General features: G+C 40.0%; 1 protein-coding gene across 1 annotated transcript; it reads left to right on the forward strand.

Moving 5' to 3' along the window:
- The first annotated feature begins 1,267 nt into the window (after positions 1-1,267).
- LOC135234278 (carcinoembryonic antigen-related cell adhesion molecule 5-like) lies at positions 1,268-17,726 on the forward strand. The gene is made up of 10 exons (XM_064298726.1): positions 1,268-1,440; positions 4,252-4,584; positions 5,842-6,120; positions 7,534-7,800; positions 9,885-10,163; positions 10,881-11,138; positions 11,590-11,707; positions 14,362-14,399; positions 15,193-15,224; positions 16,333-17,726. The coding sequence occupies exons 1-10, from the start codon at positions 1,389-1,391 to the stop codon at positions 16,480-16,482; spliced, it is 1,806 nt and encodes a 601-aa protein (XP_064154796.1). The 5' UTR covers positions 1,268-1,388; the 3' UTR covers positions 16,483-17,726.
- The last annotated feature ends 726 nt before the right edge of the window (positions 17,727-18,452 follow it).

Below are 18,452 nucleotides of genomic sequence, written 5' to 3' on the forward strand. Positions count from 1 at the left end.
CTGTGAGTAGCTTTAAAAATCCATAAAAGCACCAAATCAACCAGCAGCCAGTCTAATGATTTTAAAATAGTGGTAACATGTGCATATCTTTTTCATTCTAGTTCATATCCTGGCTGCAGCATTTTGAACTAGTCATAGTTTATTCATTACTTTGCCCAGAAGGCCAGTGAATATAGCATTACTAATGCAAAAAAAATGATCAGAAATAGTAAAAACACTCAACCGGATATCTTTAATGCTCTATCACCCTCATAGCCTATCCATTTATGTCAATACTATGTAATTTGCAGGCATATTTATGACCTTATCGAACGCTCGGTGCTACATTTGGGAGAAAGAGGGTCGTTGATATGCCCATGACCTTGAGCAATAATGAACGATAAAGAGCATTGCTCTCTCACTCTAACATTTAGTCACCATGGAGAGCGGCCCATGCTGTGTGTGCTAAAGTGTACCACTAGAGGGCACTGCAGTACCAGAGTTAAGGGAGTTCGGGAGATTGCGTGTCCTTCAAGGAAAGTTTCTTTTTGTAATAAAGTAGCCTAGCCTACTGTATGAAAATGAATTTTGTACTTCAAGTTAACACTGGGAAGAAGTAGGTGTCGAAGTATCCCTGAGCAAGACACCTAACCCCTAATTGCTCCCAGCGAGCTGATTGGTACCTTGCATGGTAGGCTTTCACCGTTGGTGTGTGTTTGTGTGTGTGTGAATGGGTGAATGAGTGAATGAGAGACATCAATTGTAAAGCGCTTTGGATAAAAGCGCTATATAAATGCAATCCATTTACCATTCAGCTTTTATTCATGTAGGTCATCAATTAGCCTTGTCTTGTGTTAAAGCTAAGTGGTTCTATGGGCTTTTCCATTACAGAATGAATAGACCAAGTTCATATTCCAGAATTGACATTTTTCTAAGGTTAATAATTTTCCGGCTATAGAACTAAATATTAAGAAAACTTGTGTTTGAATACATAAAACACGGCATATTGTTCCGTTAGAGCACGAGATGAGATGATCATTTGAAATAAATTGTAGCCTACGTTACCCGAAGTTCTGTAGCCTAAACTGTTACATTAAAGCAATTTCAATGTATTGTTTATCCTACTTGTTTTAGTGTATAAAGCATTACAATTCACTTACATTTTTGTCTTTTCTTTATACTATTTTTATGAACTATATTCAAAAAGACAAAAACAAAGATAGGGAGAAGGATCACGTGACATGTTAGTAATTGGGATGGGAGGTATGCGGGGGCATGTCTAATAGAACAGCACCACTGTGCGTCGTAATAGGCGGGTTTCTTTAAGATGACATTTACTGGTATGGGGTGCAGTCTTTATATCCCGCGATGGTCTTGTTTGGAGAACTGACATCTTCTGTCCGTTCATAATGGATTCGCACACTTTACGTCTTTTTGCAGTGGTATTGCTGTCAGTTGTAGGTAAGATATTTGATCTTATTTCCTGTACTTCACCGGAACTGGGCTTGAGGATTGAATAGGCGCAAGTCGGGCGACGTATTTGGATATTCTTGTCCTAACTTTACCGGTGAAAGATACACCGAATGATATGGTCTCATCAAAGTATTGTAAACTAGAATGCCGGTGTAGTCTGTAAATTGTGTCTCACTAAAACTAAGTAAATAAACGATATTGTTTCTTAATGGGTCTACGTGGGTTGGAGTTGCATTTGGAGTTGAAATTAAGCTCGTGTGACAAACTGGCTATCCATAGAGATATGTAATTTCATACACTGTCAAGAGAAAAGACGAGAATTATTTTATATGAACAATTTAAATCTAGAGCTGAACCAGGTTTGTATCTTTTCATATAAAAGAGCTGGAGGTCGTAGTACTTCCTTGTCCTGATTTAACTGCTTTTGACCCTATGATCAATCTGGCCATACAGTCGAATTTCGATACACTTCCTTTCTTAATAAGCCTTGTAGTATGTTTCGTTTCTTGTTTTCATTGTATTTATGGGTTATTGAGGGGTGAACTGTATTCATGAAATGTCATACCACAAAAAAAGTGCCACCACTTATTCCATTAAGGCTCGGTAAATACATCTTTATTAACTGCTGTACAAAACTAAAAAGACCCTGCAAGAAGCCTTGGACACTATTATTTGAGTATTTTACAAAATATTTTAAAAGTCTCCTTGGAAGAATTTTAGTCATTTGGTATACAAAGAGGGTGGATATACCCCCCTATAAGGTAGCAATGTGTATATTTGCACTGATATATTGCCAAAGGAGTGGACACATTTTGCTATATTGCTTTATATTCGAAAGCATCTGTTGACATGTGCCGACATTGGAATACAACAGGTTTATATGGAAATGCACATTCTGAATATATGTTTGTATATCCGATAAACTGATATACCGTATGTAAGGGGCGGCACGGTGGTGCTGTGGGTAGCCCTGTTGCCTCACAGCAAGAAGGTCCTGGGTTCAAATCCGGCCTGTGTGGAATTTGCATGTTCTCCTTGTGTCTCTGTGGGGGTTTCATCCTGGTACTCCGGTTTCCTCCCACAGTCCAAAGACATGCAGGCAGGCTAATCGGAGACTCTAAATTGCCCATAGGTATGAATGGTGTGTGTGTGCCCTGCAATAGAGGGTGTATTTTGACTCTTGCCCAGTGCACACTGGGATATGCTCCAGCACCCTGGGTAAAGATAATTTTTTCTGGAAAATGTACTCTGTTAGAGTTCAATTATCACTGTTCATTCCAATGTGCACATCTCGCCCAAAACCAGTGGATTAAAGTTTGAAAGGCTGGTGCTGAAGAGTAAGACAACTTATTTCCTTTGCGGTCAAGAACATCCTTATCCCTTCAGTTTCTATCACAACTGAGATAACAAGGCCAAAAGAGGAAAACAAATTCATAAAAGATCCACCAACCATGGTTTTCATTAAAGATGAGGCTACCTGTCAGAATACTGCTGTCATCCGAGAAACAGTGCCATATGCCAATGGGACTGTGCTCCACCGGTAAAATATCACGGTTGTGCAAGTTACTGGAGGAACTACCAATCAGAGCCTCATAGAAAGGTCTTTTATGAATGTGTTTACTTGAATTAATTTGATAGATGTATCTCTGATTATTTTAAATTAAAGGCTGACTTAAGAATGCAATTCAGTCCTGCTGAAGATGTATATGCCTTTTGTATATACCGGGGATCTACATTATGGAAATTATGCGGCTGATATTAGTAGCTGATACTGGTCAGGCCGTGCCTTCCTGATGCTGATGCCTCCCTGTTCTGCATTATACCACAAATGCAAACTGCAACAGAGCTTCCGCATTCATGAGAGAAATGGATGAGCACAGATGCCAACTTATGCATAAAATAAAAATGGTAAAAATGATAAATAAATAAAAAATAACAGAGGTTCAGGTGCATCTTGGCTCATGCATCTTGTATCATCATATAATCCATAATCTTAGTATTAGCCCGATACTGATAAGTTCAAATAAGTTTAAAATGGGGTTAAGTTGAGTTATGATCAGGTGACAGAATTCCAATATTATAGTGCATCACCAGTATGTAGACTACCTACTCTGAGTTAAAGCGGTGGGTGCACCCTGTGCGTCTGTGCTTTTAAGCCCACTTTTGATACTGAAAAAGAAGGCGTGGGGCCACACTACAGTCTAGAGGTCTGCAGAAAGAAGCACTGTTTTGAGGAAAAAAGGTTGCTTTTGTGTGCTTTCCTGACCTGATGATAATGTTGTGGTGATGTCATGGACCTACAGTTGATTGAGCATTTCTGACTGAGATGAAAATATTTTTTTTTAAAAACCTCATCAAACACATGAGCATGTTTATACTTTACATTACATTACATTATAGGCATTTAGCAGACACTCTTATCCAGAGCGACGTACAACAAGTGCATAGGTTCATGATGTAGAGGTGCAAAAGAAACACTAGAGTGAAGTAAGGATCGTAGTGCCAGAAGTGACCACATCGATCAGGACTCCAATCCTGTAGAGTAAGCTTGTTCAGCAAGCAAGAATCCTACCAAGTACAAACTAGCACTGGAATCACATCTAATCACACCTAATCAGACAAAAACAATCCTGCCAGATACACTAACATAATCATATTATCCTAACTAGGTACAGTGAGCTGAACTATAGGCTAGGGAGGGGTGGGGAGAGGTGCAGCCTGAAGAGATGAGTCTTCAGTCTGCGTACTTCAGCTGTGCATGGGAAATATTTACAGGAGCATTTCCCTCTTTTCCCTCAGGGTGCTCTTCTGGACAAGTTCTCCCACCAGGACCTTTGACTGGAGAAGTAGGAGGAAATGTAACATTCAGAACAACCATTAGCTCAACAAGTCCAGAACCTTTAACAATATCTTGGACTTTTAATGATGGCTCTGGACCTGTAAGTGTAATTGGGTCTGGTCCTACTGGCATTATCCCAGGGTCAGGGTACGAGGGCAGAGTGAGTGTGAACAGGGTCACTGGTTCTCTGGAGCTCAGACAGCTGACACTGAGAGACTCTGGGCAATATTCTGTGACCCTGACATCAAATACTGGTGCAACACAGACGGGGCTAACTACACTGAACGTGTACGGTGAGTACCCAGCATGGAAGCTATATAGACCATCCCAGTACCTTTAGCAAAGTCTGTTTTTTCTGTTTGCTTATGGGCATGATTTACTTGTAAATGTCTGAATTTGTACAGACATTATAAATGTAAAATCTTCAATTGGAGGAAAGTTTGCTGTGCCCACATTGCTTTACAAAAGTCAAGACTTTTATAGTAAATTTATTTTTTAAATCACGTGGTGATTTTTAAGGGTAAAATGAGGTGTAAATCCAAAAAAACTCCCCTCTACGACAGTATATTATCCCTGTTGCCTCAATATTCTGATATACAAGAGCTGCACTCAAGAAAGTGTTCATTGAATGCTTTTAAATTGGAATTTTACTCCATGCATCCATGTCCTACTGTGGTTTTTCCCTTTACATGTTCACAAAGCATAGAAATTTATTTTAACTTTCAAATAGAGGGTTTGTTGAGTGCCCTTTGACTATAAGAACAATACTTTTCATAATAAAATGTCTATGCTACAGAACAGATGTCAATGTAAGGTAACATGTCAATCTCACAACAACAAAAAAATCTGTTTCATGTGCCTCAAGAAAACAATTAATAGAACAAAGCATTTCCCAGTTCATTTGATGAGTTCTCTCCAAGTCCATTGAGTGGTTTATCAAGGGTGGATGCTGGTGTTGATATCCCTTCATAGGTTGCGGTTGTTTTCAGTCTGGGATGCAAACAGAAGCAGCCAAGAAAAAGACTTCTATTTAAATGTCCTCTAATGGAGTTTATGAGTCCAGCAGGGGTCGAATGTAGTCAATTTGAGTTAAAAGTGTTTTATAAATAGTTGATTTTACATCGAGCATTTTGCAATGTGTTATGCTCTTCATGTGTCAATATTGTCCATTGTTAAAGGGCCTCAGTTGCCATTTGAAAAGACATACAGTACAGCATGTGATACAGTAGATTGAGTTAGTTTAGTACAGATGGCCCAAAATGTGTATATTTAGCCAAACTTACCTTTGTACCTGAAAATCAGAACAGGATTTATTGTATATATTTTCTTCAAGAATGGGTTCCCAGTGCATTATCAGGAAGAATATAGTGCTTTAATTTGCTTAATTTGCAGGATGTAGTGCTTTTTATAGTGCTTTTCATATTGCGTATGCAATATGTATTGAACTTTATTCAATTACATGAGGTAGCTTACTTCATGAGCGGTAAAACTTCCTTTAATGAAGCAGTATACAGTTTCACCGCTGTCTTACCTGTGTTTTGAACCCACAGAGCCAGTCTCCAATGTGACAGTGAGGGCCAATGCAACCAACTTAGTGGAATTCAATGACACAGTTGCACTAACATGCTCCGCCCTTGGCTCCTTCCTCTTTTATCGATGGCATAATGGAAGTTCTGATATTACACCCAGTGAGCGTGTTCATCTGAGTGATGACAACAGGATTCTCACCATATCCAGCGTGTTGAGGTCTGACCGGGGACCTCTATTCTGCACTGTGTACAATGTCGTCAGTAATGGCACCAGTTCACCAGTCTTCCTCAACATCAGTTGTGAGTCTGTTTCTAATCTGCATGCACAGCAATTATTGATGGCTTTGTTTTGCTTTACGTAACACGCTTTGCACCTTTAAAATTTTTGACTGATCTTGTGTTTGTTGCATGCCATGCTAATATTCTCATCAGAATTAATTACTGTGGTTGTGCCTGTCTGTTATTCAGTGCTACTGTAGGGGTATGACACTATTAATTGCTTTACTTTTCTGCTTTTCTATTCTGAAATACTATTGAGAATGTGCATTCATCTTGCGCTGTCTTTTCCTTTAAAAATCAGGTGACTTACAAAGTTCTTGGAATATTTTCCCCTTTAGAAAGGCAAATGCTGATTTAATAGAAGGGATATGTGTTTCCCTGTCTTTTTTTACTTCATATTATCCCTGTTGAAAATTCCAGCTTAAACCAGCCTACACTGGTCAAGATGCATGGTCAACCAGCTGTTCACCATGCCCAGCCTATATAGTCAGCTAGTCTACCAGTGTGACCACCGGCCTGTACTACCAGCTGAACCAGGTTTGACAAGCTTTGTCCAAATAGAGACTGGCTTTTGCCAGCTACAGCTATCACCAGCTAGAAGTTTCAAAAACACAGCTTAAACTATCTTAAACCAACTTTGAATCCTAGCTGGTCTTAGCTGGAATTTTCAACAGGTATGCTGCCAATCATCTTAACCACGTTCTTCCATATATTATTAGTCTTACTCAAGTAGTCACAATCAAACTTCTCTAACTTACAGTCTTTATGTTCATGAATTTGCCTATTGTTTACAAATCCACTCTTGGTGAAGGCTTGAGCATACAGGGAATTGGCTGAGGAACTAACCATGCTCAACTCAAATATTTACTTGAATTGTAGTGAAGAAAAACACAAGAAGTGTGAAGAAGTACTTTTGTGTGCACTGATAGCAGAAATTAACAATGTAGTGTCATCAGTCAAGGGTCATGGAGTGACCCATCATCAGTTTCTAGTAAAGCTCAGTAAGAACAGATGCCATTACTAAACAATCAGTATTTTGGTGAAACTTTCAAACGAATGAGTCAAAACAAAACCGAGTCAATGAACAGAAAGAAGTTTATTCCCATACCCAAGTTTGAGAAGTTTGTTTCATTGTTGGAATTACCAGTGCTTCAGTTACGTAGATTCTGTACAGTACAGTTATTCCAGACCTTAATGACTAACCATTCTTATTGCCTAGTAATGCAGTGATGCTTTTTCCTTTACGTTTTGCTGTGTTACTGTCACCTTGTTAGCAATGGTAGAGTGGTTGCAGAGAAAATGCTTTCTTGTAGTTGTTCTGGTTGATCACTGATGATGAGGTCAATTGAGTATGAGCCAGATTTTGCTTCAGCCTTTTCAAATTCTTCTCAAAATCCATTTTTTTGTATTGTTAACACAAGAAATGTGTTGTAGTTGGACCGGATAATGTTCAAGTGACTGTGGACCCTTCGAAGGAATTCCAAACCCCAGGGTCCAACGTCACTCTGTCCTGCTCAGCTCAGTCCAGCCCTCCTGCAGAGTTTAAATGGGCTTTTAATGGGACAATGCTGAACACAGAGGGTCAGAAACTGAAGCTGGAGAACATTCAGGAGAATCAGAGTGGCAATTATACCTGCTGGGCCCATAACATCGAAACCCTGAGGTTTAAGCCTTCTGACCCCTTACTGATCTCTGTCATGGGTAAGTAAGAGGCATATAGACAACACTGGGGGTTTAGACAGAGATCTCGCAGTAGGTGAAGATACTGGTTGTGTTACTGTAGAGGTGACTAGAAGAAGACTGAGATGTTGCCACAGAATAAACAAGGTTTCTGTTAGTCATGGGACCTTGCTCTGTTGTTTCATAAGAGGACACTGTTAATTGGTTATTGAGTCAGGCAAGACGTTTCCCTGTCCAGCAAGCAAAATGACAATCCATGAATAATTGCTGCGATTTACTTCTCTACTTAGACCGGAAACTATCAGTATAGTCTTAGTGCTCTTATTTTAAGAATGTGGGAACCATTGCATGTCCAAATGGCATATCATATGTTGTGGTATAAGCTAAAAAACATGTGAAGGTATAAAGAGGATAACCAGGAATTGTAAGTCAGTTGAGGATTCATATATGGTTGGCAAAAGGATTTTTTAATTGTCGGACTGTTTCTTTTTGTGAGAAGCAAAATCTTGCTGTGTAATATGAGGTGGGGATACATATGACTGAAAATCATTGAAAGTAATATAAAAAATACAATAAAAACATGCAAAAATTTGGTTTAACCAGCTGTGTTATTGCTGTAAGGGAAAATGAAAGTACTATAGACTGAATTGTTCATCATTAAGCATATTTTGTAACTGGCTTATTTAATTATCCACCAAAGTGTTCCATTTGTGCTTGTGTCCTTGAAAGTGCATTGTGTAAATAATGCAAATGAAAATAAGATATTAATTTCAGACTGTACTGTAGCTCCTCTCTTCTAAGAAAAGGCGCATAATAGCATACCTGGTTTTACTCTTTGCCCACCATTCAGTGTCACAGCTCTATGACTGGCTCATAGGGGATCATGGGAAAACATCAGAGATCACAAGCAGAAGCTGATCTTTTTTTCTATGGGTGTATATGTGTCTAAAGATGCTAGGCAAATTTGTATGAATGCATATTATTTTGAAAGAACTTGATATGAGGAGCTTCAGTTTTAAGTCCAAGTTTAATAGGATCCCTATTAGCTGACACCAAAGAAAAAAGCAAGTCTTCCTGGGGTCCAAACCAAGACATACAACATAAATGAGTTTCCACCAAAGATTTTAAGGCAGTGCACATATGTTTGACAATAAAGCTTTGGCCGACCAAAACGAAAATTAGAGTTTAAAACTGACAGAGGGAGAGAAACTTTGTGTTGTTTGAAAGACTGGCATCCCTCAGACTCAGTGTTCCAGAGAGCAGGTTTCTCACAGACACAGTGATTCAGAGAGCTGGTTTCTCTCAAACTCAGTGTTCCAGAGAGCAGGTTTCTCATAGAATCAATGTTCCAGCAACCAGGTTTCTCATAGAATCAATGTTCCAGCGACCTTGTTTTTCATAGAATCAATGTTCCAGTGACCATGTTTCTCATTGAATCAATGTTCCAGAGAGCAGGTTTCTCTCAAACTCAATGTTCCAGAGAGCAGGTTTCTCTCAAACTCAGTGTTCCAGAGAGCAGGCATCTCACAGAATCAATGTTCTAGCAATCAGGTTTCTCAATGAACCAATGTTCCAGCGACCAGGTTTCTCATAGAATCAATGTTCCAGAGAGCAGGTTTCTTATAGAATCAATGTTCCAGAGAGCAGGTTTCTTATAGAATCAATGTTCCAGAGAGCAGGTTTAGTGAGTCAGAGACCAGGTTTCTCATGGCTTCACTGTTCCAGGTTTTTCAGACAAAGTGATACCAGATATTTGCTGCTAATGAGCAAACCTGTGAGGGAAATTAATGGCAACAAAATATTGATTTTTCACACCATAGATATCTCCATAGTCTCTGACATTACAGTTGTTTTTTTAGGTGGGAACTGGTAATGTTCAGATTTTGTATATGTAATTTTGAACGGCTCATGCATGAAAGCGGTTTGTCATTCAGATACCGAATTCTGAATTTCATGCATTAGAACTACAATTTTGACCAATATTCCAATATTTCATGCAATGGTTTATTATAAGGATTCAGACACACATTTTGGTGTTGAAATTATTAAAACTATTACCTCCTCATTTTTTGAGTGTGTGCACCTGTGTTCTCTCTCCTATGTAGAGAAGATATCTGGCGCCAGCATCACAGGTCCCACAGAAGTACTGATCGCAGGTAACAGCTCTGCCAAACTGAGCTGTCAGGCAGCTGCTGGAACCATCATCTCCAGGAAGTGGCTGAAGGATGGGCATCCACTGTCTCCTAGCAATAGAATCACTTTCTCTGGTGACAACAGCTCTGTGTCCATAGACCCTCTACAAGGCACTGACAATGGACAATACCAATGCAGACTTACCAACCCTGTGAGCACCGATTTTGTCAGCTATTACCTTACCGTCAACTGTGAGTAGAGGGAATTGTGGCCTATATTCATTTTTAAACTCTAGAATGTCTTTTATTTCTGTGTTTTACACATTTCAAAACTACAGTGGAAAAATAATTTCATGGTGTAATAGTTTTGACTGTGCATAGTTTGTTATTATAGCTCTACGACAGATTCAGTGGACCCGTTGTATCCCTCGTACTTTAACATTCGGACTGGGAAATGGTCACGTATGCACCCGAGTAGGTCCCCTATTGTGGTTTGGTAATCACCTGGTCCTTCTGACCATGGTATGGGTCGGGCAGTGAAATCGCCTTGCACCTGGCCCCACGTTAACTTCACGTTAACTACTCAGTAATATTAATTTTAGAAATGTTATTTTGGTAGATGTGTGCGTGGAGGTGGCTTGTCCGCCTCTTGACCTTCCTTTTCTTAAAATCGTTTCTCTGTCTCACTTCGCAAGAGAGCAGACCGGTGTTTGTGGTCGGCACATCCTCTTTTGCACACACGCACACTCTTGCAAAAATGTAGACATATGACACACATATCTTTACTTTGAATTTTACCAACACAATAGTTTGTTGTTATAGCTCCACTAAACAAACTTCAACCCATGAACCCAAACCTGGCTGTCACCGCCATGATGAAGCTCTTAGTGTCTGTACATCCCCGACATTTCTGGCAGCTGTGATCACTGCAGTGTGCTTCACTCTAACTGGCTGTGCTGTGAGTTACAGATGGTCCAGAGAAGGTTGTCATGCAGGGACCCAGTGACATAGAAGTTGGTCATACAGTGGTGCTGACCTGTTCTGCATCATCTGTACCTCCTGCAACGTTCACCTGGACTCTCAATGGGACAGAGACTGCTGTGATAACAGAGGAGTTTACTGTGGAGAATGCCGGCTTTGGTGACAGCGGGACTTACACCTGTGTGGCTAAGAATTCTGTGACTGGTTCAACTATTTCCTCAGCTCCCCATGTTTTAACTGTTAAAGGTGAGATACTGATATTTGAAAGCTGAAAACATAAATGCAAATATCATAGTGTAAGCATGAATGTCGTGTAGTGGACCAATGTAGTATGAGTGAATCAGTGTCATATTTGAGGCTGTGAGTGATAGAGTATCCATTATAGCCCATTGGTGTCCTACAGCCATAATGGGAATTAACAGTGACATACTGAAATGTATTTAATCTGAAGTAAAATCCATTTCAAACTGTACAAGCATGTAATGCGGTGCTAATAGTGATGGTGTGAATCTATATAGCAAAACATGGTACATAACAGTCCCACAATATTTACAAGTGCTCAGTTGAAGCCCTGTAGCATATTTAGAACTGGCTTGGCATACAGAACCTGTTTATTACGCTGGCTGAACTGTGTTAATGCTGTATTGCTAGCGTGTGTACAGCATTGTTTTAACCAGCACTGTGTGGCTATGCACAGTTTCTGCAGGACCCAACTCTGAGTCCCAACTAGGGGCAATACTTGGGGGTATATTTGGCGCATTGGCGTGTGTCGCAGTGGCTGGTGGGGCTTTTTTCTACATGAAGAAGAAAAAGAGGTAAACACTCTGGTGCTCTCTCTTGGTTAATTTTCTTTTATGGGGGGAGGAGGGTGAGAGATCAGTATACATGTTACCTACTCTGACTTGCTTTCGTTTTATTGCACGTGCACACCAGGGCAGTTCTGAACTGGGTCTTTGGAATGTCGTCTAAAGGAAAAGAAATGTCACCAGCGACTCTGATATAAAATTGGGAGGTTTAGTTAACTTTTGAAGTTTGTAAATTTTCTGACAGAAAATTTTAAAAGAATCCAGAAGTAGGTGGAAACCTGGCAAATGAAATTCAGTATAGTGAGATGTAGAGTTCTACATATGGGAAATAAAAACATAAGCCAGAACAACTTTATGGGAGGAACAAAATTGGAATGTGCTCAAATTGAAAAAGATTTGGGAGTAATAGTACATCAAAGCTTTTCAGGTTCTAGGCTGTGTTCTAGCAGTAAAAAATAGAAGGCCAACAAGATTCTGGGATATATATCCAAAAATACTGAGTGTAAATCCAAGGAAGTTATACTTATCTTATACAATACCTTTGTCAGACCACACTTAGTATTGTATTTCTGGGGGCCATACTAAAAGACAGATAAAATGGTTCTAGAAAAGGTTCAACTTTTTTTTTCAACATCTTAAGTCTTTCGTCATAACTTTTATCTTTAATACCAGGAAACAGTTTAGTTGCCCTACTTTGTAATTGCCATGTAATGGCACAGGCCATGGTCCGACCTGTACAATATCTAGGCCCTAAGGCGCAGTCAGAACTCACATGAAACCCCTTTGGGACCTAAGCTACTTAGGGACCCTCTTTTCTTGTCATTTATAGGCCATGTGTAGTATTATATAGACCTCATACATGTAGAGCACAAAAGCATGCTAATGTTCGTAAAATATACGTACAGGTCTTACAGGTTTACCAAGGTGGGCCACCGTTTCCAGAGGAGCAACAGTTAATATATGATTATAGTTATGATGCAGCCAATGGAACTGACAGCATATCAGAGACATTTTGAAGCTTTTTACATACATGTTGTCACTTTCCCTACAGAATATCCAAGTGTAGCTGGCAATACTTTTCCTGCAACTGGTTCAAAAGTCTGGCAAATGATAACAAACTTTTAGTGCATGTTTTCCCATCAGTCTTATCTGGAAGAGATTAGCAGTTCTATGCGAGGGTGTAGTTTACCTCTGAGTTAATGGTTCACTGCAGTGAGTCAGGGAGATACTTCCAATAGCACAGAGAACTGGAGAGGCATGACCGCCTCTCACACAGACTCAAATGTGTGAGAGATAGAAGTATTAGCTAAGAGGAACACACTTCATGCTCCCTTAGGGCTCATCAACAATTTTTATAATCAGGTCTAAATGTAGGGTAGGTCCCATCTCTGACTTGTGTCCAGTAAGCAAACATCACCGATGACATTGGTTGAACACTGTTTTTAGTGTTTGTTTAATTGTCTGCCCTGACACCAGCAATACTGGTAATTCAATTTGTAGCCGTGGTGAACAATGAGAAAATCATGCTGGCTCCCATTCACTTGAAATGACGTCGTTGCATTATAGGAATTGCAGTAGTCAAACTAGTTGTCTGGTGAGTTCATTTCAAGCAGCCTTACCCCCCCCCCAGAATTTGAGTGAGGTACAGTAAGAGCCGATGAGCCAGATAACGCCCAGTGCCAGTGTGTGGTAGCTCAGCACGAACTAACAGTCGTATATTGACACATTTAGCCTTCAACATATAATCACATCACGTTTATGACCTAGACCTTTGTTCTGTCTGTAAGGAAATAACTGTTTCGGCCCGTAAGAGTTTGAATAACAAAATCAGCGGCTGGATACACCGGGTTAGACACAGGGCAGAAGAAATTTACGGAGTAATGGAAAAGTGTCATTCCACGTGAAATGACTGTGAAATTGGCAGGACTATTTTAATTTATGCATGATTTGGCATGGATAATAATTATATCCCAAGTAACTGTTGAGCTAGATTTTTTTTGTCAAGTTAGATCAGTGCAGAACACTTTTCATCACCCCAGATCAGTTATTACACCAGTCAAACAGCCGTTTTATGTATCAGAAAAGTCCTTGTTGTACTCAGTAAAGTAACTGCACTGATTACCATTGCATTTATAGGTATAAGGCTATTGTGTATGTTGTGTCAGTATTCATCATTTAAATACCATAACTAGTCATAATATTGCTTAATGTTTTTCAGTCATTGTGTATATGAAGGTTTGTTCGGCCGTGATTCAAAGTAATCAGACAACCACCTTTAGCAAATTCATCTTTTGTTGCTGTCAAATTTTTTTTTTCCCCGAAGAAAAACATTGAGGAACTTCTGCTACATTTGCTGCTGTTCGAACATATATATTTGGATGTGTTTGGGTTAAATTTATGTAAAATTTGATTAATGGGTGAATTTTGGATGTAAAAGGGAAAGAGAATATTTTTACACACTGGTAATGGGAATTGTTTCCATAGAGACTCTCCACCTTTATGACATCACTCACAGAGAGGGAAAAGGTTAAGCAGAAACACTGGGACCCTATTCTATGTACGTGCAGTTCAGATGAGGAGGAATGAACTTATACAGGGGTACTGGAGATGGTAGCATGTGAAGGCTGACTAGTAAACCCGATATCTGTGCGATGTTTACGCAGGTCCAGCTCAACGGCCACACACCGCGGCGGCGGGAACAGTAAGTATGACTCGTTCACTCGTTGCGTCACTCCTCTTTGTGTGCTTGCTGCTTGTCGCGCCTGTCTCTCTCACCGGAATACACATTCTGCCCTCTGCCAGACAAGGTTGTTCCGTGTGTGGGGGAAAGGCCCAGAATGGCCATCACCCTGAACTGGCTTCCCGCTGTGCCCACTCACTGTCCGTCTCCTCTCACCTGCCTCCCGTAGGCCCTTTGCACAGGGCGCTGACACATTTGCCCCACACTGCTTCTACTGCTTCCCATCGCACGTACGCACTAGATTACATTGGATTACAGTTCAACTCTCACAGTGCCAACCAGTCAGTGCTCAGCACCAGCTCCTTTTTGGCCATAAGGCTCTGAACTCAGACCTGTAAAACCTGAAATCATCCAAATAGTAGTCACCCTTTCTTTCCACTGCATTCTTTGTTTGATTTGTTTTCATATCTCTCGGCCGCACAGAGGGACAAGGAAAAGAACTTCAAAGGGAGACTTTAGAGCTGTATTTATTCACAATATCAAGCCTGATATGCCAGAGCTTTTCTGGCTATTGGTAGGCCATTTATGTAGCTTTATTAGCATGTGCGGTTGATTTTCGGGAAGTCATCTGATAAGGAACAATATGAAATAATCAAAGGTCACCCTGTAGTGTTACGCAAAAGGAACTGATCAAGGACAATACAACACATGAACAAAAAAAGAAAAAGAAAAAAAGAAGTCAGTTGTCACAGCAGTAATTCCAACTGACTTCAACACCATGTTTGAAATCTCCCCTTTTGTTGTCTTGTTTCAGCATCAAATCACCAATCTAACGGAGGGGATGCGGTGAGCAATACACCTGCTTTTTTGTTGTTTGTAAAACTTGAGGTGCCAGATGCCATAACTCTTCTCTGTTGGGCTGCTGTCAAACCTGTCGGTATCAGAATCAGTCGCCTGACAACACTTTGTTTGGAATGTTGTTTGTGTGGTTGCTGTTGGTATTTGGCCTTTTTGATATCCAGGCCTATTTTTCACTCACCCATGATTTTGTCCGTCGATGGCGAACATTTTTGCTTACAAAACTACGTAAACATACTGAACAGAATCCCACAGCAGTCTGTACTCATGAATTTGAGCCGTTATTTCATAATGTTCATAAAGTCATATTACTGCAAAATCTTTTATTGTATATTTCTCTGTAAAAGTTGCTGTGTTCAGTGGAGTGATACTTGGCCATATAATATAAGATTTAGCGGTTATTTGATTTCACCATTCACTTCCATTACAGCTTGTGGCTAAAACACGTTTGACCTTTTCCCATGTCATTTTCAACTTGAACAGTATTCAACGCCCGGTGAACGCCAAATATAGTATACTCACTGGTGCCTGTTAGGGATTTTCAGCCTTTAGAGGATGTAGTCTCGGGTAATTTGCCATTTTGTCCATGGTAAAAGATCAGTGACAGAAGCAAAACCTTATGAATGAATCTTATGATGCTTGGGAATATTTTTGACTGTAACTTTTAGCATTTACAGACTAAAACACAGTGATAATGCTACAGTATCTAATCTACTGTATGGCAACTAAATATGCAAACAGACTTTGGAACATTATTCTTCCCACTTATTTTTATCATGAGAATGTTGCCTCTATTCTGTGTGGAATATTTGCATGACATTGTCTGGTGCTGTGCCTGTGATGTTTGCACTACTGCTGTTCATACTGTCCCTGTGTCCTTGTGTTTTTTTAATGCTAAAAGATTAGAGCTTTTGACCTACAGGTACGGAGAACCTTATTCAGCTCAGGTATATAGATTCCGAAAAGCTTCTATCCATGAAGCCGCTCTCTCTCTCTCTCTGAAGCCTAGGGAATGCTGCTTTCTCCCATTTCCCTCGCGGTCAGACAGAATTTTTGCATACACCTTTTCCATTTTTTTTTTTTTTTTTCCTTCCAGGAACTGGCCTACGCAGACATCAGCCATTTTCGTAAGGCTGACGGCAGCAAAGTCCAGCTGGGATCTGTTAAGGCACAGGCCGCGGCTGAGCCAGGCCCGGTCGCCACGGCCATACCGGAGACCACGTACGCTGAGGTCAAGAAGAACTGACCGCGCCCCGGGTTAGACGCTGCAGCGCCTCGCCTCAACTGTAACGCACTCCTGGCGCCGGGGCTCAGCTCAGCCGGTAAACGACGGCTCCTTCTAACGTTTCGCTGCTTGCGCAAGAAGGTTTCCCATTCTAACAACAACAACGGTAACAGAATCCCAAACCCGTTAACGATAATGTTTCACTCACAGTGGTCCAATGAAGTGGTTATGACAGATTATGTCGTTAGTAGCTTTTCCTGGCTGAAATATGTAAATATGAGCGAGTGGCTGTTAAAAGATTGCTAGCTGGCTAACCAAACAAACCAAGTGCACATACATTACAGAATGCTTTTTTTTAATTGAAGAAAATTTTTCTCCACTGTAACAGACCTGTTAAAGACATACAAAACGTGTCTCCTTTATCATTTCTGTCCCAAGTTCAAGGTACGTTAATAAGGACATTATTCTTAATTAAACTGGATGTATTCTTTCTGTCAGTAGCTGGTGAATCTTTGAGTCATCTATAGTATAGGCATCATAAAAAAGCACGAATGGCAAATCAATGTTATTTATGATGATGAACTAATGCACTTGTTGTACATCGCTCTGGATAAGAGCATCTGCTAAATGCCTGTAATGTAATGTAATGTAATGATGTAAACTTTATTTATTTGGTAGCAGCGCGGTTTGTCATTGTAGTTTCAGAGCAGGGGTATAAATCCTCCTTTCCTGGAGGGCCCGGGGACGGAAACTGCTGGTTTTTAGGGTTGGATGTCTATGACTTGTTGATAGAAGCAACTTTACTAACAACGTATGCTTTTCTAATATGCGTTTTTGTACCTGGACACTGTGTACGCGTAAAAATTAAGTGAGCCAACAACAGTTCAATCAAATATTGTATGACCCATCTGACTGTCACCCATCTTCTGCAGTGAAGCCAATGTGGTATGAGATTGATTTTAAAGACCCGCATTAATGACTGTGCTGAGGAGCAATGTGACAAGGGCCTCTGCTGTACATTTACATTCTGCACATCTGCCTGATTTGGAAGGAGGCTGTTGCATTGGAGGGGTGGGGTTTGTTGGGGTTTGGGGGGGGGGGGGGGGTAGGCGGGATGGGATGGGTAGCCCTTGTAAAACCACATTTCACAGTCATGTTGCTAAAAATGTTAAGATGCTTATTTGTGTATGATTTTTACATATTAAAAAAAAAACCATGTGGAAACTGCTTAATTTGTTTTAATTAAAGTCTATCCTGAAAACTTAGTCTGACTCTCTTGGTGATTTCACAGCATGTTGAATGTCGAAGTCTATAAAATAAGATCCACAGATACGCGTGGTACCAATTTTTATGTGTATTGGAATGAAAATAGAATAAACCAGTAATGTTAATTTGTATGAATATGTATGAATACACTATTTTACTAGAGCACCAATGCTGGCTATCAATGTGTTTTCTGCTTGATCAGTTTTATTGCACTGTGACCAAGCTGAACTTTGTACTTTATACTAAATCCATTGTGCGTGCAGGTGAATTCAAGATCCTAAAACCCTTCACAACATCAATGTCTGGCTTTATACCAGGAGAAAATGCCTAAAACAGGTTAAAAAGGCTGTTATGTCTATGCCAGTCTGTCTGGAGTTTAGTTTTACATTTTATTGACTTCTGAAAAAAAAACAAGTTTTTCAGAAATGCAATAAAATGCTAATTCAGTATCACTTCAGGAAATATTTCACAGCACATGCCCTGGTATACTTATCTTATTTAAGAAATGGTTTAATTGTTATACAGCTGTGAGCAAGGTTAGCAATCCCACACTTTTTATTGTATGGCATTTTGAATATCAGTCTTTGTCAGGTAATTCTTCCATATTTATATCGTTGCTCAGCACCAGAGTGCTTTGTGTATGCAATGCAGTATGTGTATGCAGTATTTAACTTGGTGTTAAACGAGTTCAATACAGATACTGAACAAGCAAAAAATGTAAACCC

This window comes from Anguilla rostrata, chromosome 1 (genome assembly GCF_018555375.3).
Source record: "Anguilla rostrata isolate EN2019 chromosome 1, ASM1855537v3, whole genome shotgun sequence".
Classification (NCBI taxonomy): Eukaryota; Metazoa; Chordata; class Actinopteri; order Anguilliformes; family Anguillidae; genus Anguilla; species Anguilla rostrata.

Bases quoted from the DNA above. Each gene is read 5' to 3' on its own strand.
- LOC135234278 (XM_064298726.1), top strand. From the start codon at position 1,389: ATGGATTCGCACACTTTACGTCTTTTTGCAGTGGTATTGCTGTCAGTT. The intron at 11,139-11,589 runs GTGAGATACTGA...GGCTATGCACAG, and splicing joins CCATGTTTTAACTGTTAAAG to TTTCTGCAGGACCCAACTCT. The intron at 11,708-14,361 runs GTAAACACTCTG...ATGTTTACGCAG, and splicing joins TACATGAAGAAGAAAAAGAG to GTCCAGCTCAACGGCCACAC.